Here is a 26,005-nt window from a genome sequence, read left to right as displayed (position 1 = left end):
GAGGGCGGGGAGAAGGGGGGCTCAGGGCCCAAGGGCGTGGCCCATCCAGAGGCTCTGGGAAAGGGCAGTCCCGCGTCCCCGGGGCACCCTCGGCGACAGGGTCTGGGTGGGAGGGGGAGAATGTGAGCCGCAGCCACTGGCACCGCCCCCTCGCTCCGGCTCCACCCTCGCTCTGGCTCCACGTGGTTTTCGCCACCCGCCGCGCAGACCCGGTGGTCCCAACGCAGCTCGGGCCTGGAGAGGGGGTGGCCAGGAGAGCCGCGAGCCCCAGAGGGGGTCGGTCTGTGACTTCGCCTCGGAAAAGAGTGAGGAACCGCTCTGCGGGCAAAACTGGACTCCACAGGCTTCCGACGACAAACCTGGGACGGAGAGTCCGGGAGTCCTGAAAAGAGAGGTGAGCGGCCCTAGGACAAGGACGAGCCAGGGTCACCATCCGGACCGCCATGGCCGTGCACGCCCGTCGTCTGTGCCACATTGCCTTCCACGTGCCCGTGGGGCAGTCCCTCACCCAGGATCTGCAGCGTCTCTTCGGTTTCCAGGCCCTGGCGGTGCGGGAAGCGGAAGGCTGGCGGCAGCTGGCCTTGCGCAGCGGCGACGCGGTCTTTTTGGTGAACGAGGGCGCAGGGCCGCGGGAGCCGCTGTACGGCTTGGACCCACGTCATGCTGTGCCCAGCGCCACCAACCTGTGCTTCGACGTGGCGGACGCGGGCGCCGCCGCCCGGGCGTTGGTCGCGCGGGGCTGCAGCATGCCGGTGCCCCCGGTTAGCGTGAAGGACACGCAGGGCACAGCCACTTACACTGTGGTGCGCTCACCCGCCGGCAACCTCAGCCTGACACTCCTGGAGCGTGCCGGCTTCCGAGGGCCTTTCCTCCCAGGATTCCAGCCTGTGCCCTCTGCAGCCAGCCCCGGCTGGGTCAGCCACGTGGACCACCTGACCTTGGCCTGCACCCCTGGTAGCTCCCAGACACTGATGCGCTGGTTCCACGACTGTCTAGACTTTCGCCACCTGCCACTGAGTCCAGGTGAGGATCCCGAGATGGGCCTCCAGGTGACAGCAGGATCTGGGCAAGGGGGACTGAAGCTCACTGCCCTGCAGACCCCACAAGGCAGTGCTGTACCCACCCTCGTGCTGGCTGAGACCCTACCGGGGGCTTCTAGTGGACAGGACCAGGTAGCACAGTTCCTGGCCCGGCACAGGGGACCAGGACTGCAGCACGTGGGGCTCTACACACCGAACATCGTAGAAGCCACTGAGGGGGTAGCAGGGGCGGGGGGCCAGCTCCTGGCTCCTCCGGAGTCATACTACCAGCAGCCGGGCAAGGAAAGGCAGATCCTAGCCGCTGGGCACAAGCCTAGCCTGCTGGCCCAACAGGGGATCCTGCTGGATGGTGATGAAGGCAAGTTTCTGCTTCAGGTCTTCACCAAGTCCCTCTTTCCAGAGGACACCTTCTTCCTAGAGCTGATTCAGAGGCAGGGGGCCACAGGCTTTGGCCAGGGCAACATCCGGGCCCTGTGGCAGTCAGTGCAGGAGCAAGCCGCCAGGGACCGGGAAGCCTGAGGAAGGTTGGGGCTGGGTTCACCCTCTGTCCTGGAGCACAGGGCCAGCTGGAACTGAGAAACACCTGCAGAGGCTGGGGGGTGAAGGGCTTTGTCCCCAGGGGCCAGGTATGGCCACCATCTCTTGAGTACCTACCAGAACTTGAAGGTCTCACTGGGGTCCAAAGAGCTGGGATTTTTTTTTTCTTTTAAAACTATGAAATGTTCTTACATAAGTCTATAACTAATATATATGCAAGATATGAAGAATAATAAAGGAATTACATATTTAGGAAATAGAACTTACCAATACTTTTGAACCATCTCTGTGACCTTCTCTGATCCCATTTCCCTCCCTCTCGCCCCCATTTTATGATTATTAACCCCTTGATTTGCTGTATTGTTTCATTATATATGAAGCAACACAGAAAAAAATTTAGTATTTTAGGTAGGAATTTAAGATAGAACAAATCCTCCCATTTTGCTTTTCCCTAGGGAGCAGCCTCTGCAGGTGGGGAGGGGCTGGATCAGTGCTGAGCCCAGCCGAATACCGCTGCTCCCAAGGGTGTCGGGTGTCAGCCACTGGCAGGGACCCCCTGCAGCTGCTTTCTCCCTCTCTCCTGGGGGTTCGGGGAGGACAGATCACTCTGGACAGAACACCCACCCCCATTTGCCCAGGGCTGGCTGGGAGCTCAGGCAGTGGAAGTCAGCACCAAGCAGGATTTTACCACTTTCTGGGTCCCTCCGAGGGGAAGAATGAGTGGGCTAGGGAGGGGGTGGAAAGTCTCCAAAATGACTATAAAAATAAGCACTTTATTAAAAAACTGGATTCTCAGGAAGTGGCGGGTGCCCGAGGTGTCACTGGGCAGTACTGTTGAGGCTGGGTGCATCCCTTGGGATATGAGGCCGAAAGAAACTATCCAGGAGTTGCTGGCCCGGGCTGGGCTTTTTCCGGCTGGACGGAGTGGACACCGGGGATCTTTTGGAACCCTGTGCAGAAGCCAAAGGAAGGAGGCACTAAGGGGGCAGCGGAGAGTCCTCTCCTTCCGCCCCCTCTCCACTCCACTGATAAAAAGCTCAGGTTCTAGTCTAAACGCTGTAAGGCTTCCAACCTGTCTCCGGTATCTACCTCTTCAGTCAACTCTAAATGGCAGCCCAAGGCAGTCTTCCTAAGATACAAATCGGACTCCTCTCTCCACCAAAAATGCTTTAGTGGCCTGGTGTTGTTCATGGCCCTGAACGGCTGGCGCAGGCTCTGCTAATCAAATGCGTCCCGCCCCTTGAGCGCTGCAGACCCCATTACGCCAGCCTTTCTCACCCTACTCTTGGGCCTGGTAAGAACATTCTTACTGTGGATTCCCCTTCCAAACCTGGAGATAATGATTCGCTTCTTTGACCCAGATGACCACCTGTTTCTTCTAAGCAGCCTTTCCTGATCCTTGCCTCCCAGACAGAACCAAAAGCTCTCCACCTCATATGCTACAAAACCTAGTACAAGCATTTTACACACCTGTGGCCCTATTGTCCCCATCATTTGTTCTCATTCTCTCTCCACCCTGGACTTCAAGCTATAAGGTCTCCAGGGAAAAACTATCATTCCTCTCCCCACGGCGAAATCTGGAGTGGATAATGTTCACCCAAGCATGTGTCATTTAATTCACTGAAAACCCGTGGATTCGGGCCTGGGGAAAGACGGCTGGGTGAGGGCCAAGAGACTCACCTTGCAGGCCCCTGGCCGTCGGCCCTCGTACACACGGAACACCTAGCCAAGGAGAGAGGGCGAGAGAGTAGGGCTGGCATCTTCCCCCAAAGAGCCAAACCTCTGTGGCCTCTCCTCAACTTCATGCCCCCACACGTTTAAAATATGCTTTTGTTTTTCCCTGTTTACATGGTAATAGGTTCACATAGAACATGCAGGAAACACGAAAAAGTACAACGAAGACAACACAGATAGTGCCTTTTTCATAGCGGTGGAGACAGCTGCAGTGTGAAACTCCTCGCGGGTCAGCCAGCGAGCGCCAGGTGGTGTGGTGGTCACCGGCGTCTCCCCTTCCAGGGCCAGACCGTATACTTCGTATGTCAGTTTGATGTGAGAGAAGGTGTGGACCACCTGGAGGGAGGGCCAAGGGGCTGAAACAGGCCCGTGGATGTGCCCACAAAAGCTGTCACCCTACCTCTCCCACTGCTCACTCACCTGCCCCAGATGCCGGAGGCGCGTGGCTGGGAGGGGCCCAGCCCATCTCTGCAGTTCCTGCAGCAGGGCCTGACGCTGACGTTGCCCAGAGGGCTCTGTGGTCACAGACGGGAATTCCCACAGTCCCGCCAGCAAACCTGTGACGGGGCAGCCGGGTGTGGCCAGGCCTTAGCTGTTGACTCCATTTCCCCCTTGTCGCTCCTGCCACCACCCTCCGCTCCGAGGATCTAGGTACCTGAATTGGGCCTCTGCACCAGCAGAATTCGAGGACCCCCAACGGCCCTGGGCTGTTCCAGAACACAGGTGGCAGAGCACTCCTCCCTGGGGGGCCTGCGGCTGGCCTTCCTGGGGAAGTTGGTCACTCCCAGGGTCGGGTCCCAGGGCTCTGAGGGAGGCGCGCACAGCCGACACTGCCCCGAGCCGGGAGCTGGGAAGAGAGATCCCCAAGCGCCCTTCAGGCCCAGTGAGCTTAGGTGCCAAGCCCAGAGAGCAGGCCATGGCCCAGCTCTGCAGAGGCTTAACCAGGTTGTAGGATAAATGGGAAGGTGGCTTCCACGAGCAGGTCCCTGACGGTGCGGGAGAGGGCTGGGGCTGGCACTCACCGCACTCCTCCACATCAGGGCTGCCTGGCAGGCTCCGCGAGGCTAAGAGCTGTTCCCGCTCCACCTAAGAGGCATGAGGCAGAAGTCATGTGGCAGGGGTCACCCTCTAGGACCCCTGCCTGCCCCTTCCCCAGATGGCTCACCCTCTGGTGTGCCCGACACAGGCTCCGCACGGGGCACTGGCTGCAGCGCGGGTGCTGCGGGGTGCACACTGTGGCCCCCAGCTCCATGGCTGCTTGGTTCAAGTCCCCGGGCCGCGCCGGGTCTACCAGCTGCTGGGCTAAGCTCCTACAAGGGAACGTGGCTGAGCCAGAGACACTTTGGAGGCACCCTTCCCGGTCTCCCCATGACCCCGATATCCTACCAGAGATGCTGGGAGACAAGGGCGCTGCTGGAATCCGCACCAATGGCTCGGACGCGGCATAGCACCCGTACTACATTCCCGTCTACCACACCAGTTGCCTGGCACAGAGGAATCCAGGAGTCAGCCCACTCTGAGAGGAAGGAGGCTGGGCACACACCGAGTGGGGCGGGCTAGGGGCTCACCTGTCCAAAGGCAATGGAGGCAATGGCTCCAGCTGTGTATCGCCCCACGCCAGGCAGGAGCTGCTGCAGGGTCTCTGCTGTACGTGGCACATGGCCCCCTAGCTCCTCTACCACCTGATTGGGGGGGCAGGTTCTAGGTTATGAGACACCTGATGCCCTGGGGCTCACCCCCTTGTCACCCCGTCACCCCCTTACCTTCCGGGCTCCCTCATGCAGCCGCCGGCCTCGAGAGTAGTAGCCCAGGCCTGCCCAGAGCTGGTTCACCCCCTGTGGGTGAGATGGGAGAGACCAGTGGTCAGTCCTCAGTTGTCCCCACTCCCCCTACCCCAGGGGGACTCTTACCTCCAGGGAAGCACTGGCCAGATCCTGCAGCGTTGGCCACTTCTGTAGCTCGAAGGCAATCAAAAAGAAGTAAGAGCACGGTCGAGGGAGGTGGAGGAAGCCTTCTCTGCCCGACCCCAAAGGCTGGGCTCTCTCTGGGGTCTGGCTCATGACCCTCCCCTTCCTCCCCTGAAGTCACCTGCATCCATCGGGTATAATAGTCGATCACCGTGGCAACCTGGGTCTGCTGCAGCATGACCTCTGAGACCCACACTGGGGGAGAGGGATTGGCATGAGGGCACTGTGAGCTGCCCTGCTCCCAGCACACAGCCCCTAGACCCCAGACCAGTGGGCGTCCAGGCACAGCAGCTCTGCTCTCAAGACACGCACTCACCCGCGTAAGCCCGCCTGTCCAGGTCCACCTCACCCTCTGCCTGCCAAAGCAATTCCAGGTAAAGAGTTAGTATGGAGAGAGCTGGGTACCCACCTCCCACCCCACTGTCCCTGGCCCTCGCCTGCTTACCCGCCTTCTCCAGGGTAGGTCGCGCTTCTCTCGGTCGTACCATCTCAGTAGGTTCTCCCGAAAGGCTCTGACCTCAGCTGTGCCTCTGAACAGATGGTACGGGGACACAGAGGCCTGCACCACCACCTCCTCCTGCCGCCTGGCCAGGCCTGCTGGGGCCCCAGGAAACTCAGGCATCGTTCCTGCACAGGCTGTGCACCAGGTACCAGGGCACTGCAGCCTGGCTGCTCCCACTGAGGCCGTCCCCCACCCCAACCCCTTGCTTAAGCTTTGGACCTGGAGTCAGACCAGAATGCTCTAGCTGTGTGTAATCTGAGCCAGATTTCCGGCCTTAACGTTCCCAGGGGGATACCGCTGCCTCCTTTGACTCTGGGTCACAATGAAAACCCAACAGTTTCAGCCAAGCATAATGTATACGTGTGCAGGGCTTTCCCATTTACGAAACATTTTCAGGCTCATAAACTCATTCGATCCCATGAAAGCCACAGGAGGAAGGAAATGCACAGAGTCACTGGTAAAAAAAAGCAGCCATTCAGAGCAATTATCCCAAAATTGTACAGCAAAGTCAGAATGAGACCCTTAATTAGTCCCTTGCGGTCCTGACACATACCGTGCTCCCTTCCCAGCCCAAATCTCCCTCCCTTTCATGGCCAATGAAACCAGCACCTTCATCTCTGACTAGGATGGAGCTCCTCACCATTGGGGGTAGGAGGCTTGACCTGGCTGCTGCTGAGGACACGCTTCTCCCTTCCCTCCTGGCGGGATGCCTGCTTCCTGGGACGACTCCTCACAGCTGTTCGTGGCTTCTTCATGATGGCCTAGAAGAAAAAGGCCCAAAGTAGTCACAATGAGGCTGAATCTTGGGGCCCCCCAATGGGCACAGAACCACCTCCCTCTCTACAACCCTCATTATGGTGTCTAGCTTTCCTCACTCTCCAGATGCTCATGGGTTGGCTCTTGGCTGGCTGTGGCACGGAGGTATGACCAGTGGGGCTGAATTTCTGCAAGGGACTTCAGAGAGACCAACATTAGCATCATCTCGGAGACACACGAAAGAAGAGGCCAGGGCTGGGCTGGGCTGGTTACACCTGTGTATCCTGGATGCTCACCGTGACTGTATGTGTGAACAGGGGTTCATTAGGTGTGTCTAGAAGCACAGGGCGGGGAGGAAGCTTATCTGGTGGAGATGCAGCACACGAAACAGCCTTGAGCCATCATGCAGCCCAAACCGCCACTCTACAGAAAGGAGAAACCAAGGATCAGAGATGGGAAGAGATTTCCCTGAGAGCAGATGGCAAGTTGGGGTGGTGGTGGGAGGGGATGTGCTATTTTTATTCCTAATCTTGATCTAGTAAACCAAAGCTGGCTGCCCACTGGTAATGAGAAATGTTTCTGGTTGATCTTCACTGCTCCCTTACTGTTCTTTTGGTGCCCTTTTCTCGAACAGCTAACAGTGAGGGCTTACTGTATGCCAGACCCCATGCTAAATGTTTTACCAATTTCTCAATCTCCAGACAACTCCATTAGGCATATGCTAGTACCACCTCCCTTTTAGTTATGAGCAAATTGAGGCTTGTAGAGATGAAGCAACTTGTCCACCCAAACCCAAAAGGTCTGCATCCAGAGACTGCACTCCTGTGCTGTGCTACAGTCCCTGCTGAGCCCCTGGTTCTACCTCTTCCCCTGAAACCGACTTCATCACCTCATTTTCATCAAAAGAGCTTGCTTCCTCCTTCAGAGGAAAAAAAACGAATGCACACGTTGACTGCACTCTGTACTTATCTGCATTCTCCTTCTTCCCCTCGTGATATGAAACAACGATCTCTCCTAAACTGGCTGAGCTCAAGGTCCTGCTCCTCAATCCCTTTTACAAAACCCACTCTCCTTCCCTTCACAGCCAAACTTCCTTCACCAAACTCACTAACTCGATAAGTCACTCTACAATCTATTCTCCAAACAGTGAAGCAGTCTTTTAAGACAAGATCATGTTATTTTCTTACTTAAAACCTTCAATGGCTTCCTACTAATTCACTGACCAAATGTTTATACAGTGCCTATATGCCAAGCAGTTTTAAGTACTTGGAATACTTCAGTAAATAAAACACCAAAGGTTCCTATCATCATAGAGCTTATATTCTAATGGGGGACAAACAATAATTAAATTAAATTATATAGGATGTTAAGTGATAAATACTAACATAAAGAGAAAAAGTCGAGTAGGTGAAGGGATAAGGAGTGGTGATGGAATGCTGCAATTTTTTTTTTTTAAGATTTTATTTATTTGACAGAGCAAGAAAGCACAAGGAGGGGGGCAGAGGCAGAGGGAGAAGCAGACTCCCTGCTGAGCAGGGAGCCCATGTGCGCCTCCATCCCAGGACCCTGGGATCACAACCTGAGCAGAAGGCAGATGCTTCACCGACTGAGCCACCCAGGCACCTCCTGGAATGTTGCAATTTTAGAGTACATGATCAAGGTGGGCCTTATTAAAGTGGTATTTGACCAATGATTTAAGGCAATCGAAAGAATTAGCCAAAGGCATCCTAAAAAAGGAGCTAGAGCAATGGCCCTAAGGAAGGTACCTGGTGTGTTTGCAGAATAATAAGGAAGCCAGTGTGGTTAGAAGGGACCGAGAAAAGGGTGAGTAGTAGATGAGGTCAAATAAGTAAAGAAGGTAGGGAGCACAGGATCACTAAGTACCTTGGGAGCCACTGGAGGACTTTGGCTGTCACACCCATTGCTCTGAGAATCCAATCCTCTTAATATAGTTTTGTAGGCTCCAAAGATTCCCCACCTGCCTCATCCCCTCACTCACTATGCTCCAGCCACATCTGCCTAAATAGTTGCTTCAATCCCCCACGTGTCTGTCGGCCTTGAAATCTCACCCAATCCTTTCCCTCTGTTTGGACAGCTGTTATCCTGTGCTTCACCTAACAGTTACTCATTCTTTCAGGTCTTGACTTAAATGTCCAAATCAGCCCCTCTCCCCTAGTCTCACCCTCTTACGTAATTCTCCATTTTTCCTCTTATACTAATTATAATTTCACATTTGTTTCTTTGATCAGTGGCGGCTTCCCTGACATGACTACAAAACTCCATGAGCAAGGACTGAGTCTCTTTTGTTGACTGTAGAGTCCCCTGAGCTGAGCACAGTGCTAGGTAAGTTATATACAAGCACTGTTAAGTTAATTAACCAGATGAGCGACAGTAAGAGGTTTTCTTTGTTCAGAATGGGAGAAATCCAAACTTCTAAATAATGATGGAAAAGGCTCAGTGGAGAGAGAAAGGCTGAAGATGAACTAGGAACAGTGAACAACCAAGGAGAAAGGGTTGAGCTTTCTTGGTGGGTCGAGAGGATGGGAACCGGAGACCTGGAGAATCAAGTGCAATCACTCCCTAGGTCAAGTATACCTCTGGCCTGGATTATTGCAAAGGCTTCCTTGCCAGTCGGTGGCTCTAACCCCTCTGGCAGCTCGTCTCGAATCCTCCTCCCAGCCTTTTCACTTCCTGGAAGTGAGGTCTCCATCCCGCCTGTGAATTTGCCTCTTCCCAGAAGATCCTTCTTTCCCCCTAACTGCCCGGTCTGTGCCTAACTCCCAAGCACGCTCCAGGCTGGCCCGGGTAGCCTCACCTCCTCTGGGGACCCCCACCCCCACCTCGGGGCCGCGTGGCTGAAGACCGTCTACAGCGGCCGCCCACGTTCCCGCCGGCAGAACGCGGAGAAGGAATTACCTTCCCGCTCGGTCTCCCGCGCCCGGCTCCCGACGCACTCCAGGGGGCGTGGCTCCGGCCCACACGGCGCCAGCGCATAGGTCCCCGCACGGCGCCAGCGCATAGGTCCCCGCGCGCGCCAGGCCGCCTCCTCCGCGCCAGACCCGGGAGGTGTGAACGGAAGTCCGACCCGTCGGCGACTCGGCGACTCGGACGGCAAGGCCCCGCCCCGTCCCCGACCGCCGGAGCCGCGCAGGGATAAGAAGCGGAAGCCCCGCGTACCCGCCAACTACTTAGGCGAGGGGCGCGCCGTGTCATGGCCGCGGACAGTGGCGATGGCGTAGCCCCAGCCCCAGCGGCCCCTGACGGTAAGTGGCATTCCAGGGTTTCCCGCCTTAAAACCCTGTGCGCTCCGGAGAGGGGAAGGCCTCGGGCTCTGGGCTCTAGAAACTGATCTCAAGGTTCAGAGGACTAGCTTATGCCTTCTGAAGCAGCCACGAGGAGACTACAAGTCCCGGTGGGCACCGCGGCTCCGGCTGCAGCGGCTTGGCGTGCTGGGAGCAGTAGGGGCCGGTAGGGGCGTGTCGGGAGGTGTAGTCCAGAGCTCAGGGTTCTGTTAAGTGGCGCGGGTCCGAAGGAAGTGGAACATACTGGGAGCTTGGGTGTGAGCAATTATTTATGCGGCTCTGGGGCGACCTGTTTCCGCCGCTTGTGGCTACTGGGGCCCCGTGGGAACAGTACTATGGAGCTTTGGGGGATATTAAAGGAGTCGCATTCCTCAAGCCCTGAGAAGGACTTCCTGCGGGATGTGGGAAGGAACCTCACCGATCGTCTAGTCCAGCCTTCCTCTTCTAAAGATTGTGATGCTAAGGGGAGAAGTAATTTTCCCAGTGTCTCACAGAAACCACTGGAAGGCGCCGGCTTTCTCTCCCCAAATTAAGCACTGTTCACTCCAAGGCCTGTGTGTAGAACATCTGTGATACAAAGGCTTGGAGGAGAGAGGTGCTTTTTCTTGCCTTAATGGCCACTGCCCCCCAGCATTCCACCCCCAGCCACGGCTTACCTTGGTATCTGCTCCCTGGGCCACTGCCCCAGCATTACCATCCATCCTCTCCTTACCCTCAGGCGGTGTCAGCAAAAGCACAAAATCTGAGGAGGAGCTAGTAGTCCAGGTGCCCGTGGTGGATGTGCAGAGTGACAACTTCAAGGAGATGTGGCCATCCCTCCTGCTGGCCATAAAGACCGCTAGCTTCGTGGCTGTGGACACGGTGAGGGTTGGCGAATGGGGAGGGCAGGTAGTTGTGAAAGGGCTGGTGCTGGGAACCTGACACCAAACTCTCTCTTTACACACTCCCAGGAACTGAGTGGGCTTGGGGACAGGAAGAGTTTGCTGAACCAGTAAGTATAAGCCCTGATCATAGTGCCAGCCTTGGCAGGAGGGGCAGACCTCATCCCTGGAGTAGAAGTCACGGTCCTGGGTGGTTTGAGGGCTAACTCCCAGCCACAGCCACCCCCTAAACCCGACCCCAAGGTGCATCGAGGAACGTTACAAGTCCGTGTGTCATGCGGCCAGGACCCGTTCTGTTCTCTCCCTGGGCCTTGCCTGCTTCAAGCAGCAGCCAGACAAGGTATAGACTGATCTTCCTATTCCTTGTCTGTGGTTGGGGGGAGGAGGGTGGAGATCCTGAAGAACATCGGGTGTGAGGTGTTTTTATCCCTAATTCTGACGTGGCAGATCCTTTCTCTCTCAGGGTGAACACTGCTACCTGGCTCAGGTGTTCAATCTGACCCTGCTGTGTATGGAAGAGTATGTAATAGAACCGAAGTCCGTGCAGTTCTTGGTACAGCATGGCTTCAACTTCAACCGGCAGTATGCTCAGGGTATCCCGTACCACAAGGGCAATGACAAGGTAGGCCTCCAGCCTTGAGACTGCCCCTGCTGTGACTTCATTTCCTCCTAACTGAGGCTGGGTGCGGGGGGAGGATCTGCTTCTTAGAGAATATGGGAAATCACTAGGGACAGGGCTGTGGAAACAGGCCTGATCCACAGAAAACTAGCATTGGGTAAGGCAGGGAGGGAGGGCTTTCCAGTTAGGGGTGCCTGGAATAAGTGTCCTGCAAGAGAGGCTCCCTACGGGACTGTCCTTCCCGACGACCCCTTTCCTTCCACCCAGGGCGATGAGAGTCAGAGCCAGTCGGTGAGGACGCTGTTCCTGGAGCTAATTCGGGCCCGCCGGCCCCTGGTCCTACACAATGGTCTTATAGACTTGGTGTTCCTGTACCAGAACTTCTATGCGCACCTGCCCGAGAGCTTGGGAACCTTCACTGCTGACCTGTGTGAAATGTTCCCAGCTGGCATTTATGACACCAAATATGCTGCTGAGTTTCATACGCGCTTCGTGGCCTCCTACCTAGAATATGCTTTCCGGAAATGGTGAGGAACTGTTTAAGGCGGGGGGGAGGGGTGGTATAAGCCTGATTATTTCGTTTACTTAACGTATTTATTGAGTGCCTACCATGTGCCAGGCACTGTGTTAGGTGCTGAGGATTCAGCAGTAAGCAAAACTGACCCAAAAAACCCTATTCCTACGGAGTTTATAAGCTGGTGGACCAATACCCTCTCACGCTGTTTCAGCGAGCGGGAAAATGGGAAGCAGCGGGCAGCTGGCAGCCCACACCTTACCCTGGAGTTCTGCAGCTATCCTCCTAGCATGAGGGCCCACATTGACTACCGCTGCTGCATGCCTCCTACAGCCCACCGTCCTCATCCCACCAGCGTCTGTGACAACTTTTCGGTGAGTGCACCCACCCATTTCTTGGGGGAAGGGAGGTGCTGATGCCTGGAACCCCTCTCTAAGCTTCTTTCCTCCCTCTAGGCCTATGGTTGGTGCCCCCTGGGACCCCAGTGTCCTCGGTCCCATGATATTGATCTTATCATTGACACCGACGAGGCTGTGGTGGAGGACAAGCGGCGACGACGGCGACGTAGGGAGAAACGGCGGAGGGCTTTGCTGGGCCCGCCTGGGAAACAGACCTCTGAGGAAACTGAGGATTGTCCTCCCGTGAAGCAGGTCTGTGGGGATGGCCTTAAGGCTGAAGAAATTGAGCAGGAGGTGGCTGAGGATGAGACTAGGAGCCAGCCTGGCTTGGAGCAAGGTCACAAAAATGACTTGGAGCTGGGGCTTAAAGCAGCAGGGCCGGAAACAGCTGATACGGCTGCCTCCGAAGCGCTGGGGAGTCAGGCCGGTCCTCACCCAGTGCCTGGAGATGGACTCCATCGGGCTGGTTTTGATGCCTTTATGACCGGTTACGTGATGGCCTATGTGGGAGTGAGCCAAGGACCCCAGCTCTGTAGCTCTGGCCCCTGGCTACCTGAGTGCCACAACAAGGTATACCTGAGTGGCAAAGCTGTACCCCTCACAGTAGCCAAGAGCCAGTTCTCCCGATCCTCCAAAGCCCACAACCAGAAGATGAAGCTGGCTTGGGGCAGCAGCTGACCCAACCTCTGCCTAGCACTCAAGGCCCAGGAAGAGAACGGAGAGTGAACAGGGGTGTCTGGGTCCCTCTAGCCTGTGAATGGTCTACTCCCACCTTCTACAGACTTGGGGCGGGGGGGTGGTCCTGGCCTGGACCTTCTTCTTTACCCTAAAGGCTTTGGAACAAGCGTACACGTAAGGAGGCTGACCAGCACCTGTAACACAGACTTTATTTAATTTTTAAATCTGAAAGTGTCTTGGGAAAAAGTATTACCAAAAAATCAACAGAAACAAGTTATGAAAATATTTGACCAGCTTCATCTTTGGTTATTTCTTATTGCGGCTCTGTAAGGACAGGCTGTTCCCGTAGCTCCAGCCATAGCAGGAAGGGAAGAAAATCGGTCCATGTATAAACCATTGAACCAACTGGGTGTATCACACGTTGACAAATACATAGAGCAGGCCCTGCGGCCTACAAAACCAGCCCCACTCCCAACCACAGGGTTGAAAGTTTCATGGGGCAGAACATTAAGACTCCTTCATAAATATGAAAATAGATTAATCAACTGGAAAAGATCTTTGAATAGGTTAGCTAAGAGCCATGACCACCACGCTGCCTCACCCTCCCCTCGCATAGAAATGTAGTGATGTGGTCTGACCATGCAGTAAGTGCAAACAGCAATTATTCAAGTGTCTTAAGACGTCCTGGCAAGAAGCTCCCCGGTGTTCAGGTCTGAGAAATAGCCACGCCCTTTATGGCTTCCTGGTTAGCTCCAGGTTCCATCCAGTAGCTTATGTGACCCAGGAAAGGGCAAAAGACAGACCTGGGGTGGGAAAAGAACCTGGGGTATTAGCTGCCTGCCAGCTCAAACTAGAACTAGGAGTCCTCTAGTCCTGTCTGGAGACGTGCACTGGGATGACGTCAGGTGGGAGCCAGAGTTCCTTGCTGGATTTCAGAAGCTTCATATCAGCTTTTGGCCCTAACTAGGAAGGCCTTTCACTGCTGCCTCCCCTCTCATACACAGCCATTGGGCACTTGGAGCCCCCAGATTGAGCCTGGCTTGGCCTGGCCTGCCTGCTCTGTAGGCCGCAGGGAAGAGTCGTGGCTGTGCACCAAGGGGGCCCTGTGGCTTCAAATGTAGGTCCACCCCCAAGGTGAGCTGAGGACTAACCCCCTCACCCATCCTGTTTGCCCTGGGTTTTCAGGCCTGTGCCTGAGACAGAGAAAGGGACTGGAGCCAAGCCTCTTGGCCTTTCTTCTTCTACCTCCATTTCCTCAGAGGCACCTGCAAGGCACAGACTGGCCCCCCGGGGCCTGGGCCCAAAACCATTTTCTTCCTGGGCACTGGAGCAGTCCATGGCTTCATGGGCTAGAGCAGCTGGGAGGGCAGATGCTCGGAATGGCGGGATCTCTCTCACTCTATACTTGAGATTACTGAGGCGTGGTGGGGGCCCATCAGATAGTGATTCTTCTCGGCCCACAAATGGACAGGCCTCTCGATGCAAGAACTCTGGTGAACCAGGCAAAGAACGCCACCGGCGAGCAGGTGGCGCCAGGGGCTCCTGCCAGTCAGCCACAGGGAGAGTTCCGGGCCCTGGTGCATCCAGGTCAAATACCAGGGAGATGACAGACTTGCTGGGCAGGTCAAAGAACTTGATCTTGCCACCCTTGAGGTCCTGGCGAGCACTGAAAGGGTTGATTTTGGGGGTGCGGGCAGCACCATCTCGTTGTGGCCGGTAGTACGGGTCCAAGACATTCACTGTACGTGGGGGCTTACGGGAGAAGATGTCTGACTGGCTTCGAGACAACCAGATAGTACGTCTTGGGCGTGGGGACTTGGGAGGGATCTTGTCATCCAGTGAGCTCAGTCGCTTCACCCCAGGTCCTTTCTCCAAGAGTCCTGAGAAACAATGAGTCAAATCAGGGTTACTCACACTAGTCATAACAAACAGAAGCGGCACCTTGTGCCACAAAGCATTTCACCAATGAGAAAACAAACTCAAGGGAGGCAATATGCCAAGTCATAATTCTTGGAGTCCAGTACTTTTTCCATCATCCCCTGCCCCTCCGCGTTCTGGACATGGAATCCTACAATCAGCCCTGGAGAGGAAGGCCCCACATCCTGATTTCTTCCCTTGGGGTCAGGTAGAACACTCTGGTCTGATCGCTTACCCTTGGCTGTGGGCAGCAGCTTCCTGTCCGTCTCCAGCTCTTCTTCCTGTAAATGGCTCAGAATTTCCTCCAGGGTCTTCCCAATCTCCGCAAAGGATGGGCGCAGTTTGGGGTCCATCTGTAGTCATCCACACCAGCCATTAGCCCTGCCCTCCTATCTTCCACCCCAAGGATGGCATTTGAGTCTGTTTCTGGCATCTTCTAAGATTCAGACATGCAGCTAAGAGATCTTTTCTAAAGGCCCCAGACCATGAGGGTGATTCCCAAAGTGAAGGTCAGGGAAGATGCCATTGTCACATACCCGCCCCTTTCAGCACCCTTTCTGTATGTGTCTTATCCCCTCGAAGGGCACAGAACCATCCAAAAGGGTATGCTTACATTGCTTTGTTCTGTTCTTGCATTCTACTGCTAACATGTTTCTGGGAGCTACCTGGACAAAGCCCAGCCACCCCTTGATCATGACAGGTAGGTCCAGCCCCAGAGCTGTATAATATAAATGAAGGCTAACAAAAGCTCTTCCCATGGGCCTTAAGAGCAGCTGGACTCAAAGTCCAACTGAAACCTGACTGGAGCTCTATCAATGTCCAAGGCAAGAGGTGGTGAGTCTGCCCTGCAGGCTGAGGACTGTGTAATACAGAGCAATTTTCCTTTCCTTGGTCCAGGGCTCTGGACAGTCTGTCAGGCCTGGAGGAGGGGCCGTGGGCACTGCCATTCGTCAGTGAAAATGAGGCTCCTCGTGAAGCTAACTGAGCAGCCTGTCCCTACAGTCCTAACCAGATGGAAGGGGTTCAGCCAGCCCCTGACCGAAGCTGGGGGGAGGGGAGGGAGACACTCACGTTACAGCAGTTGAAGGTGAGCTGCAGAAAGTTGGGGGGACAGTCTCCCACCATATGCTGGAACGCGTCATAGTCTAGCCCGAAGTTCTGTGGATAGGTATGGTAGGGTGGGCACATGGTGGACTGGTCATTAATCCCTCCACGCATCCCGGCCTGCTTAGCAGAGGCTGAGAATTGCCCCGAAGTAACCACACAGACAGTTCCAGCAACTCCACCCTGGGAACAACAGTTCCATAGCTTCAAAACCAGCCCAATCCCACTGGCACTGTGCGCGATGCCTGCAGCTCACCTCTGTGCGGGGAAGATAGTCCGGATCAGCCTGGATGCGGGCGATAATCTCACAGAGGATGATACCATAAGAGAACACGTCCGCCTGGTGGGTAGTGAGACCTCAGTTTCCTTCTCAGTGGGGTGAGAGATGGGGATTCTGCCTCTCAGGTCCACCATCCCAGGCCTGAGCCCTATTGTCTGTATTTCATTCAGTTCACTTACTGGGCAGCTCCCGAGGACCAGTCCTGCTCTTAGCAGGATAGAGGTCCTCACCCGGAATGTACAGGGTGATCCTGGATACCTTCTGCTAAGAGTGGATTCTAAGAAGAACCAGGCCCCAGGGTCCCCAGACTCACCTTTTCATTATAGGGCTCATCTCGGAGAACCTCAGGTGCCATCCAGAAGGGTGAGCCTACCACGGCCAGCTTCTCACTCCCCAAGCTGTGGTGTGGGGGTGGAGGGGAGAGTATATGGAAAATGAGCTTGCCACTTGTGCAATGGGATATCTGACCACTGGGAATTCCTCTCCCTGAAGGACAGGCACTAAGACTGACCAAATTTAGGGAGCTGGCATTGAGCTGTGACCAAGTTCTGGCCTCTGGGGAGGAAGCTGGAGTTTTCTCTTTGCTTCAGTCCCTTCTGTGACCCCAGTACCTATTAGGGCTACCCACCTGACGTCAGGAATCTTCTCAGCCAGGCCAAAGTCAGCTACCACTGCAGAGTAACCATTCGCATCCCTCTTTATCAGGCAGTTCTACGGTTCCCAAAGAAGAAGATAATGTGGCTCAGAAGGGGGACCAGCCAGCCATAAGGTTACCACCACTCTTCCCTGCCACAGGGCACCTTGGCCTCTCCTCCTTGGTGAAACCACACGCTTAGGCTGACCCCAGTGGTCAGACTTGGGGGCTCTGTCAGCCATGTGAGATGACACAGGCCTGGATCTTGGGTGGCTGCCCTAAGATTCATATGCTTCAAACAAATATTTATCTTTGCTTTCTATATACTAAGCATGGTTCTAAGTGCCAGAGATACCTCAGTGAACAGACATCTTTGTCCTCTTGGAACTTATAATCTAGTGGAGGAAGACAGACTATCAGGCCCCCGGCCTCCCATCTTCTTTTCCTCAGAATGCAGAGACCCAAAGGCTAGCCTGCCCTGGCCAAGCAATGTAAACGTTAAGACAGGTGCTCAGGCCTGCACTGCCTTCCACTGCCCACAGGATCACAAGCAGCTTCCTCTCCGTCTGTGATCCGGCTCTAACCAACTGACCTACCCCCTGCCGGTCCCACGCACACATCTCCAGCCAAACTTGTCCCAGACAAGCTGGACTCCTGAAGCCTGAACAGCGCCCTCAGGCTTCTCTTGTTGCTTATACTGTTCCCTTCCATTTGGAGTGCTCTCCCAACTCCTTTTCACCTCAGAAGATTTCATGTGTTTTAAGGTAAGTGACCTTTCCACCCTGTCCTCTCCAGCTCTCACCACCCTCTCTCTCTTCTCAGCTCCTTTAACGCCTCCTCTCTGCCACTTCCTCTTGCAGTGTAGCAGGGAGCACGTTCTGGTTCAGGCCTTCCCTCCTCATAGCGCTCAACTCATGAGAGAGGCTCAGGATGCGCTCACTGAACAAATGCTGTGGTTCCCAGAGAAAGGACGAACCCAAATGACTTGTAAATAAACACAAAGCAGCAACCAGCTCTCCCCGAACAGCCGCATTCAAAACAGCCCTACAGCACTCATGCAGCAGGCACCCCCCTCCACCCCCTTCCTCCCGAGGCAGGAGACAGTAGGCATCCTTGGCTCAGGGACATCTCCGGGGCCAGCAGGCCCTATTTGACCCACACCTGCCCTCCCTCCTCCTCACCAGGCTTGGCATGCAGTTGCTGAGGCAGCGTCAAGTCACCTCCTGCTTCCTCCGCCTCAGGTACTAATCACCCCCTTCCTTTGGCCTCGACGTGATCATACTATTGTCCCCCCCGAGCTGGAAGGAGCCTGTGACTTCATCTTCTCCTACCCTGGGTCCCAGGTAGAATGCACCATCCCTGGCTTCCAAGCAGGACCATCCCTGTGCTTGTCCCGGCTTTGGCCCTCCCACCAAGTTGTGCTGGCTCAGCACCCCGAACCCCCTGACTATCGCTGTGAGAGGATGGACCCTAGGCCAGCTTGCCTATAAAAAAGCCAAAGCCCAGGCTATAGGGCACAGGCTTGTGACGGCAGTGGCAGCTCAGATCTGTCACGTATTTTTCTCCCCTCCTCCCTTTGCACCAACAACTCAGGCCTCTGTCTCTAAGGCTCAGTCTAAAGTCCTACCTACTATTTGCTGTATAGCCCTCAGAAACAGCCCTGTAAATTCAGCCTGCGGGCAGAGATAAGGAAAAGAATATGGCCACTGTACACTGCCCCTGTCAAAGCTGTGCGGTTTCCGCCCCAGATTCACGTTCATGACCATCTATGTCCACTCACTGCAAACCACCCACCCAGGGGTAAGTGACTTCACAGCTTCTCTGAACAGCTGACAAATGGCTAACACAGGGATGACCAGGGCCCCACAATATGGGACAAGGCGACCCAGCTTAGTGCCCCTCTTAGACCTTCCCACAGCCAACAGCTGGCATTGGAGCCAAAGACAAAGATGGGCTACTGCAAACCAAAAGAGCCAAACTTCAGGAGTCTGTATCTGAGGTCATAAGGAAAATATGGAAGAACCCTGATGGATTAGCCCCTGTGGGATTTTCCAGAAACTCCCAGCCTGCCCTTAAGAGCCTGCCCTTAATGGGGTCTAGGCTAGTGAGGTTTGGCTGGCTGTTTTTACTTTTTTACACACTTTCTTAGACTTTTTACTGTTTTACACACTTGCTGTTTTTACTTCCTTATCTCCCACTCATTCCTCATGGGTTTCTGCTGTGAGTTCCCAGAGAGGATACCAATGACTTCTATGGCATTCATTTCAATAGACAAAACTAGTTCTTAGATACTTGATCTTTCTGCTGTTGACATTGCTGATTACTTCTTTCAACACTTGTATATGTTGATTCAGGAATCTTATTAATACTGGGTGTGCAGGGGCACCTGGTGGCTCAGTCGGTTAAGCATCTGCCTTCAGCTCTAGTCATGATCCCAGGGTCCTGCGACTGATCCCACATGGGGCTCCCTGCTCAGTGGGGAGCCTGCTTCTCCCTCTCCCTCTGCCCCTCCCCCCTCCTCCTCCTCCTCAAATAAATAAATTAAATCTTTAAAACAAAAAATACTGGGGTGCAGAGAATAATCAGTTGTGGTCCTGGAGCTAAGAGACTAGCTATTAGAGGCTAGTTAGAGGCTACTCCTGTTCCCTTTTGATTCTTCTCTCCTGGCTTCTGTGACGCTACAGTTCTGGATTTCCTTCTCTACCTCAGGCTGCTCTGCAGGCTCCAGTGCATGCACTTCCCATCGGATGCTCTCAGGGTACTCTCTTGGGCCTACATCTCTCAGGCTCCATTTGTGCTGATGACTCCAGAATGCATATCCTCAGACCTGACCTTTATCCTCAAGCTTCAGATGTGCATATCCACTCTATTTCTGGATAGCTCCTGGGTAACTCATATTCAACTCCATACATGGAAACCTGAAGTCACCTTTTCCCCTCAAAAGCTAAAGCTCCAGCTAGCTGTATTTTCATGTCAGCTGATACTGCCATTTTCCACCCAGTTTGCTAAGATAGCAACCTGGGATTCATCCTAGATTTTTCACTCTTAACTCCAACTAATTTAGCTTCTAAATATTTTTCAAATCAGGGGCGCCTGGGTGGCTCGGTTAACTGTCTGCCCTCGGCTCAGGTCATGATCTCAGGGTTCTGGGATCGAGCCCCCATAGGGCCCCCTGCTCAGAGCAGAGCTGGCTTCTCCCTCTCCCTCTGCTGCTCCCCCTGCTTGTGCTCTCTCTGCAGCTGTCTCTCTCTCTGTCAAATAAATACATAAAATCTTTAAAATATATATATAATAATAATAAATTTCTTTTCAAATCGGTCCCTCCCTCTTCATCCCCACTACCCGTGCCTTAGTCCAGGTCCTTCTCATTCCTCCCTGAATATTGCAATGCTCTTTTTTTTTTAATTATTTATTTATTTATTTGACAGAGAGAGAGAGACAGCCAGTGAGAGAGGGAACACAAGCAGGGGGAGTGGGAGAGAAAGAAGCAGGCTCCCAGCAGAGCAGGGAGCCCGATGTGGGGCTCAATCCCAGAACCCTGGGATCATGCCCTGAGCCGAAGGCAGATGCCTAACCACTGAGCCACCCAGGCCCCCTTGCAATGCTCTTCTAACTGGTCTCTCTGGCTTGGTCCAAGCTTGATCTCCATAATCCACCTTCCTCGTTCCTGCCAGCATGACCTTAGTAAAATGTAAACCTGTGTTACTCCCCTATTTAAAAGCTGTCAGTGACATATTGTATGATTCCATTTATATGAAATGTCCAGAATGAGCAAATCCATAAAAAGTGAAAATGGATTAGTGGTTGCCCAGGGCTGAAGGGAGGAGGGACTAGAGTGTGGGGCTTTCATTTTGGAATGATAAAAAATTCCGAAATTAGATAGTGGTGATGGCTGAATATACTAAAAGCCACTGAAATATATACTTTGAAAGGGTAAATTTTATTTTATGTGAAGTATATCTCAAAAAAGCTGAGTGGTTTTCTTCATTTCCTGTCTAGAAGATTCAATCCAAGTTAGACAATATATGATCAGAGTCTTCTCTTTCCAACTCTTATTCCCTACTACTCCTCCCTCCCAGTCTGCACATCATACGGTTCATGCCACTATGCCTTCGTTTATGCAATTCCCTGTGTCTGCTCTGGTCGAGAATATGACCCCCAGCATGTGCACTAATAATAATTAAACTAAACTAATAAGTAGAATTCAATTTTCAAGATTCAGCTCAGCTACCACCTCCTCCAAGAAGCCTACTCTGTACCCTCAGGTTGGGTTAAACACCCTTTTTTCAAAGCATCCTATGCGCTGTCCTCTCTGTAACCTTTGCATCTACCATGTTATAATGAAAGTGTCTGTATAGTCCCTTCCTATGGCTAGACACTATAAGCTTTAGGAGAGCAGTGATGCCTTAACAGGGAGATGGCCCAGAGAATATTTCCTAGCCCCTTAGGTAAGGGAAAGATTGCCTGCTTCTGTCTATATGGTACCTAAGAATTGCAAAACATTTTTTACAAACACAGTCAAAACAACATTGTCAGGGGGGCAGATCCAAGATTTTTACATGTAAGATGAGAAAAAAGAAGTTTCCAACTATAAGTGGTAAAGACCCAGGTCTCCCAATTCTGAAGAGTTCTCCCATGATTCTGCCCTCCCCAGAAAGAGGCTGAAAAGCTCTCCCCCAGGGACTGCAAGGCCATGGCAGAAGCAATGCAGTCTTAAGAGCGCAGCAGGGGCCAGGGCCCATGCAGAAGGCAGCACTGTGTGTAATGCCATAAGACCTCTTCATCTGGGACTCCAGCCACTTATCTCAAATGCTTCCTAAACCCAAAGGCATCTAGTACAGTCCTAGCATTTGTCACCCAACTCGGACATGGCCCCAGTATAACTATGTGGCTACAGAGTACAAAACACGAAGCCCAGAACACTGTGGGGTTCTGAAGAAGCCAGACCAGTTTTCAGGCTGTGTGGAACACAAGGTCCGGTACATAAAGAACGAGGAATGCTTATTTCAAACGTGTCTTTGGGGCGCCTGGGTGGCTCGGTTGGTTAAGTGCCCAACTTGACTTCGGGGTCATGATCTCAGGGTTGTGAGACTGGGCCCTGCATCAGGCACTGTGCTGGGCGTGGAGCCTGCTTAAGATTCCCTCTCCCTCTCCCTCAGCCCTCCCCCCCCCGCCCCCTCTAAAAAAAAAAAAAAAAAGGTATCCTTGCCTAGAGTAAGCAGCAGACATAAGGGAGGCTCAGACAGACTTCCCTGAGGTGAGAGGTTCCTGATTTTCAGGTTCAAAAAGGAGCCTAGTCACTACTGCGGCCTGGTTCCCGTTCCTCTGTGTCCCCTCCCCTATTAGAAGTCATCACACCACGGCAGAGAGACCTCTATGTTTGCCTCTTCAGTGACAGAATGCTCCCATTCATCTCTGTCTCAGACCCATCTCTGTCACAGACACACAGAAAGGGCTTAGCAAAAGTTTGTTATATGAAAGTTTGGGCAGATAATTGAAACAACTGGGCTTCTTTTCACATGTGTCAAAGGCATACACTAATCATACATTCAACTCTCCACTGTGGGGACTGAGCTGACAAGGGACTCAAATGGGTGGCCATGAATGCATTTCTGGAAGCCAACACAAATCGTTCAGAATTGGGCCAGAGCAGACACCTGAGAGCAGTTCCTAGAATAGCTGCATAGTCAGTATTAGCACTGAATAAAGCCGCCAGAGTAGAGAAATGTCAAGTCCATTTGTTAATGTTAGTTCCAAGCTAAAGCTATCTCTGCAACAAGATGGCTTTCAATGTGCCATTACCTCTTTCCCCTCACCCCCAACAAATTCACTCCATAAACCCAGTTAGGATCAGAGAGGAAAGGACTGATTCTACATCTCAAGAAAGGTTAAGAGGTTCTTTTCACAGCACAGAGAGATCAGAGCCTGGAATGCCCTCCTAAATGCCCCAGAGGCTGCTACAGTCCAAGTCTCCTACAAGATTATCTGGTTTGCTGTAACGGGTCCCACCCCTTGCTCTCTATCCCACCCTGTGATCCCATATCTTTCCCACAGCTCTTATGTAATAACCTTCACATAGTTGTCTCCCCAACCAGACTAAGAGACCATCAATGATACAGACTGGGTTCCAGTAATTTCTATGTCTCCAATACTATGTCTTCTAATAGGCCAGTACGAATGGTTCCCAAAAGCTGTTGATAGTTTTCATCACAGAAAACAACAACAACAACAACAACAAAACTAGAGGGTGCCCTAACAACAGACACTCTATGTCTCTCCAGCATTCAGCTTTGTTCCTAATTCATGCTCTCTTCAGTCTCTGAAAATTGGCATTTTCTGCTCATAGTTGTGTGGTATAGCCTAAGACCGCAGCTGAATAGGCTTTTCACTCTGGAATCACCAGCGTGGCTTCTTTAGAGTCCGTGAAAAACCAAACACCAAAACCCACAACCAAGAACAGAGGTACAATTCACAATCCATACTCCTGGGGGGAAGAAGACCAGTGGTGCTTGCCTGCTCCTCGGAAGTCACAGTATTCAGCAGAAGCAAACTGCTCTCTTGGCCGCTCCGACAAGCCAACCTCACATACAGTTGTACCAGTTACTCCTAAGCTACTGGTAAGAGCCTGTGTGGGGTGATTGCCGCTTCTCAATGGAGCTCATGAACTGAATATTACATATTTACTTCTTACTAAGTAAACTATCAGCATCACCACTGCACAAATCTGTAAACGGCTATTTCTTAGAATTACAAAATTAGACTGAACAGCTCTATCCAACAGACTTCTCACTTTTTTTTTTAAGATTTTATTTATTCATTTGAGAAAGAGAGCGCGAGCCAGAGCACAAGCAGGGAGAGGGGCAAAGGGAGAGAGAGAAGCAGACTCCCCACTAAGCAGGGACCCCTCCCCCCCCCCCCCGCAGGGCTAGATGCCAGGACCCGGGGACCATGACCCGAGGTGAAGGCAGACGCTTAACCAACTGAGCCACCCAGGTGCCCCGAGGCTTTTCACTCTTGAAAGCAGTGTTTCAGCAACCACTGACGTGTGAATCCTGCAAAGGCAATACTATTTTCAGGAATCACTCTGATAGGAAATTAGGGTTCCTTTTTCCTCTACTATAGGCTCACAATCACTTGGAAAAAAGCATCTGCTTCTCTCTGCCCTGGTTTACCCGCCTGGAACATGTTTCCACTACTGTAAGTCTCCTGTCATCTCTGGTCTGAGAAGCTCAGGCTGATGGTTCCTGTGAGGTCAAGGACAGAATCTGCTTTACAGATTGGGCATACTAAGGTCCCAAGAGCACTTAAGTCACTTGGAGAGGTGGGACAAACTGGGTCTGAGATTCAAAATCCAAGCTCTCAAGCAGATGTTTTGGCCTCTGTGCTATCAACTGCATTCTCTGAAAGAAGGCCAGGAAGCCCCTCCTCCGACAGGCTCTACGCTAGGTGCTAGGAATAAAAAGGTGAGGAAGAGGAGCACTTGTATACTAGTGGGAGACAACACAATAGAACAATCACATAATATGATGGAGACACTACTAAAATATAAGTAAGCCTTTTATTGTCCTTAAAGAAAGCAAGCTCAGATTCAAGGTTGGCAACGAGACCACCTGGAAACCTTAAAGCCCTATTCTGTCCCTTTAGCTTTATTTATCCCTTACGGACTTCTCATTCTTACGGCCACTATCACCACCAAACAGGTCTCCTGGGTGGGGCTGCTCTGTGCATGGCCATACAACCCTCTCCCTAATCCCTGCAACACAGTTACAATAAGGCTGAAACATTCAGACAAAACTTTACCAAAAGTTCAGAGATTAAAGGAGAAGGAACACAGACAGTCTCTAGAACTGGATGGTCTGGCTTATAAGATCCACTTGTTTTTCTTGAACTTGAGATTCCCCATAGTGCACCTCCCAACCTGTCTTCAGGTTGCAAAGTCATTTGTTCTCACCACATGGAAGTATCCTCAATACCTCCTTACAGTTCAGACCCAGGAAATCATAGCCCAGAGACACAGGGAGCTCTTTCTCCTAAATTCCTAATTTCTCATCTCAAGGGAATACCCACTCCCTATTAGGAAAACCAAAGGATAGTGGTCTTACCCTAAAGGTCCAAAGAGGTTAGTCATTTTTACAATATAACACGAAAAGCCCAGATAGAGCTATACTTGACACTTGCGTGATGGGACAAACTGCTTTGGAAGCACAGAAGGGAATATGATCAGCTCTTAGGAACTCGCTGGGGGAGCTTTGCTCCAGAAAGCCTAGCCACCCTAACCTAGTGATCTTTCTTTTCCCTGAAAACCTACAGTCTGAAGCTGAACACTCAATTATTAAATGCTGCAGGCTGTTCTTTAATTATTTTCCAACAAGACTGTAAGTACCTCTAGGTCAGAAATTGTCCTTTTGTAATATTCCTTCATCCGTGGTGCCAGGCATAGGAGATATTCATGTGGGGGGGAAATATCTATGTGACTGATAGATAATTCGTCAGGATCTCCCTCAACCTTGGAAGAAATGATGCTCTCTCAATAGGCTGCCAAGATGTGATTTCGGCGGCCTGCTCGAGGTGAGAGAAGGCTATCATCAACCCAAGGCAGTGTCTTGATATGACCCTACCCATTTGCCTAGAACAAGAGCAGGTTAGTCTTGATTTTCTAAAACATTCTAAGGAAGAAGAAAAGGCTAAGAGGGGATAAGATACCACCTTTCAGGTCCCAATAAAGATAAAGGACTCCTTATAACTAGGCCTCAGCTGGTCACCAGATTCCACTTGCTGTCTTTTTTTTTTTTTTTTTTAAGATTTATTTATTTATTTATTTCAGAGACAGAGAAAGCGAGTGAGCGAGTAGGGGGAGGAGCAGAGGGACAGAATCTTCAAGCAGACTCCTCACTGAGCAGGGAGCCTGATGTGGGGTTTGATCTCACGACTCATGAAATCATGACCTGAGCCGAAACCAAGAGTCAGACGCCCAACTGACTGAGCCACCCACGCCCCTCCACTTGCGACGTTAATGCTGCTTCAGTAACAGTGCAGCTCACTACAAATGGCCCTGCCACACCCAGGGGCCACACATCCACGTCCCCAAAGCTGTTTTCTCTGTAGTAGTTTATAAACCAATGGCCAGGGTCCCTCAGGGGCA

The 26,005-nt window shown here is 52.6% G+C and overlaps 4 protein-coding genes across 8 annotated transcripts in view; 2 read left to right on the top strand and 2 right to left on the bottom strand.

Annotated features, from left to right (window-relative positions):
• The first annotated feature begins 62 nt into the window (after nucleotides 1–62).
• Nucleotides 63–2,376, top strand: HPDL (4-hydroxyphenylpyruvate dioxygenase like). The gene has a single exon (XM_026498228.4). It carries the CDS (start codon nucleotides 444–446, stop codon nucleotides 1,557–1,559), a length of 1,116 nt encoding a protein of 371 aa, XP_026354013.3. The 5' UTR covers nucleotides 63–443; the 3' UTR covers nucleotides 1,560–2,376.
• On the bottom strand, nucleotides 2,331–9,749 carry MUTYH (mutY DNA glycosylase). 5 transcript variants are annotated; one of them, XM_057310688.1, is made up of 18 exons: nucleotides 9,352–9,431; nucleotides 6,833–6,959; nucleotides 6,656–6,734; nucleotides 6,421–6,541; nucleotides 5,724–5,875; nucleotides 5,595–5,634; nucleotides 5,400–5,473; nucleotides 5,222–5,263; nucleotides 5,075–5,146; nucleotides 4,880–4,993; nucleotides 4,698–4,795; nucleotides 4,477–4,621; nucleotides 4,334–4,397; nucleotides 3,967–4,158; nucleotides 3,732–3,868; nucleotides 3,495–3,647; nucleotides 3,258–3,299; nucleotides 2,331–2,527 (listed from the first exon to the last, which is right to left on the bottom strand). In XM_057310688.1, the coding sequence occupies exons 2-18, from the start codon at nucleotides 6,859–6,861 to the stop codon at nucleotides 2,396–2,398; spliced, it is 1,686 nt and encodes a 561-aa protein (XP_057166671.1). In that variant the 5' UTR covers nucleotides 6,862–6,959; nucleotides 9,352–9,431; the 3' UTR covers nucleotides 2,331–2,395. The 5 variants fall into 5 exon arrangements, with proteins under 5 accessions (XP_057166671.1, XP_057166672.1, XP_057166673.1 ...); XM_057310689.1 differs by having other exon boundaries at nucleotides 5,724–5,872; nucleotides 9,352–9,429; XM_057310690.1 differs by lacking the exon at nucleotides 9,352–9,431 and having other exon boundaries at nucleotides 6,628–6,734; nucleotides 6,833–6,852.
• On the top strand, nucleotides 9,712–13,211 carry TOE1 (target of EGR1, exonuclease). Its single transcript, XM_026498227.4, has 8 exons — nucleotides 9,712–9,799; nucleotides 10,557–10,699; nucleotides 10,789–10,829; nucleotides 10,963–11,059; nucleotides 11,183–11,341; nucleotides 11,606–11,865; nucleotides 12,067–12,226; nucleotides 12,308–13,211. The coding sequence occupies exons 1-8, from the start codon at nucleotides 9,748–9,750 to the stop codon at nucleotides 12,926–12,928; spliced, it is 1,533 nt and encodes a 510-aa protein (XP_026354012.3). The 5' UTR covers nucleotides 9,712–9,747; the 3' UTR covers nucleotides 12,929–13,211.
• TESK2 (testis associated actin remodelling kinase 2) overlaps nucleotides 13,120–26,005 on the bottom strand; it is a 127,098-nt gene continuing 114,212 nt past the window's right edge. The window contains exons 6-11 of the mRNA XM_026498225.4: nucleotides 16,858–16,940; nucleotides 16,543–16,627; nucleotides 16,206–16,289; nucleotides 15,917–16,003; nucleotides 15,081–15,198; nucleotides 13,120–14,808 (exon numbers count right to left, since the gene is read on the bottom strand). Coding sequence (XP_026354010.3) covers nucleotides 14,084–14,808; nucleotides 15,081–15,198; nucleotides 15,917–16,003; nucleotides 16,206–16,289; nucleotides 16,543–16,627; nucleotides 16,858–16,940 — 1,182 coding nt within the window. The 3' untranslated portion in view covers nucleotides 13,120–14,083. The remainder of the gene's footprint in view (nucleotides 14,809–15,080; nucleotides 15,199–15,916; nucleotides 16,004–16,205; nucleotides 16,290–16,542; nucleotides 16,628–16,857; nucleotides 16,941–26,005) is intronic.

Source organism: Ursus arctos, unplaced genomic scaffold, assembly GCF_023065955.2.
Source record: "Ursus arctos isolate Adak ecotype North America unplaced genomic scaffold, UrsArc2.0 scaffold_12, whole genome shotgun sequence".
Taxonomy (NCBI): Eukaryota; Metazoa; Chordata; class Mammalia; order Carnivora; family Ursidae; genus Ursus; species Ursus arctos.
This window is presented reverse-complemented; position numbering and strand designations above follow the sequence as displayed.

Excerpts from the sequence above, each read along its gene's own strand:
- HPDL (XM_026498228.4), top strand. The coding sequence starts at position 444 with ATGGCCGTGCACGCCCGTCGTCTGTGCCACATTGCCTTCCACGTGCCC.
- TOE1 (XM_026498227.4), top strand. The coding sequence starts at position 9,748 with ATGGCCGCGGACAGTGGCGATGGCGTAGCCCCAGCCCCAGCGGCCCCT. Across the intron at positions 9,800-10,556 it reads AGCCCCAGCGGCCCCTGACG|GCGGTGTCAGCAAAAGCACA; the intron begins GTAAGTGGCATT and ends CCTTACCCTCAG. Across the intron at positions 11,060-11,182 it reads TCAAGCAGCAGCCAGACAAG|GGTGAACACTGCTACCTGGC; the intron begins GTATAGACTGAT and ends TTTCTCTCTCAG.
- MUTYH (XM_057310687.1), bottom strand. The coding sequence starts at position 9,749 with ATGACACGGCGCGCCCCTCGCCTAAGTAGTTGGCGGGTACGCGGGGCT. Across the intron at positions 5,876-6,420 it reads CAAGCCTCCTACCCCCAATG|CAGGCCTGGCCAGGCGGCAG; the intron begins GTGAGGAGCTCC and ends CTGGGGCCCCAG. Across the intron at positions 3,648-3,731 it reads GCCTCCGGCATCTGGGGCAG|GTGGTCCACACCTTCTCTCA; the intron begins GTGAGTGAGCAG and ends CCCTCCCTCCAG.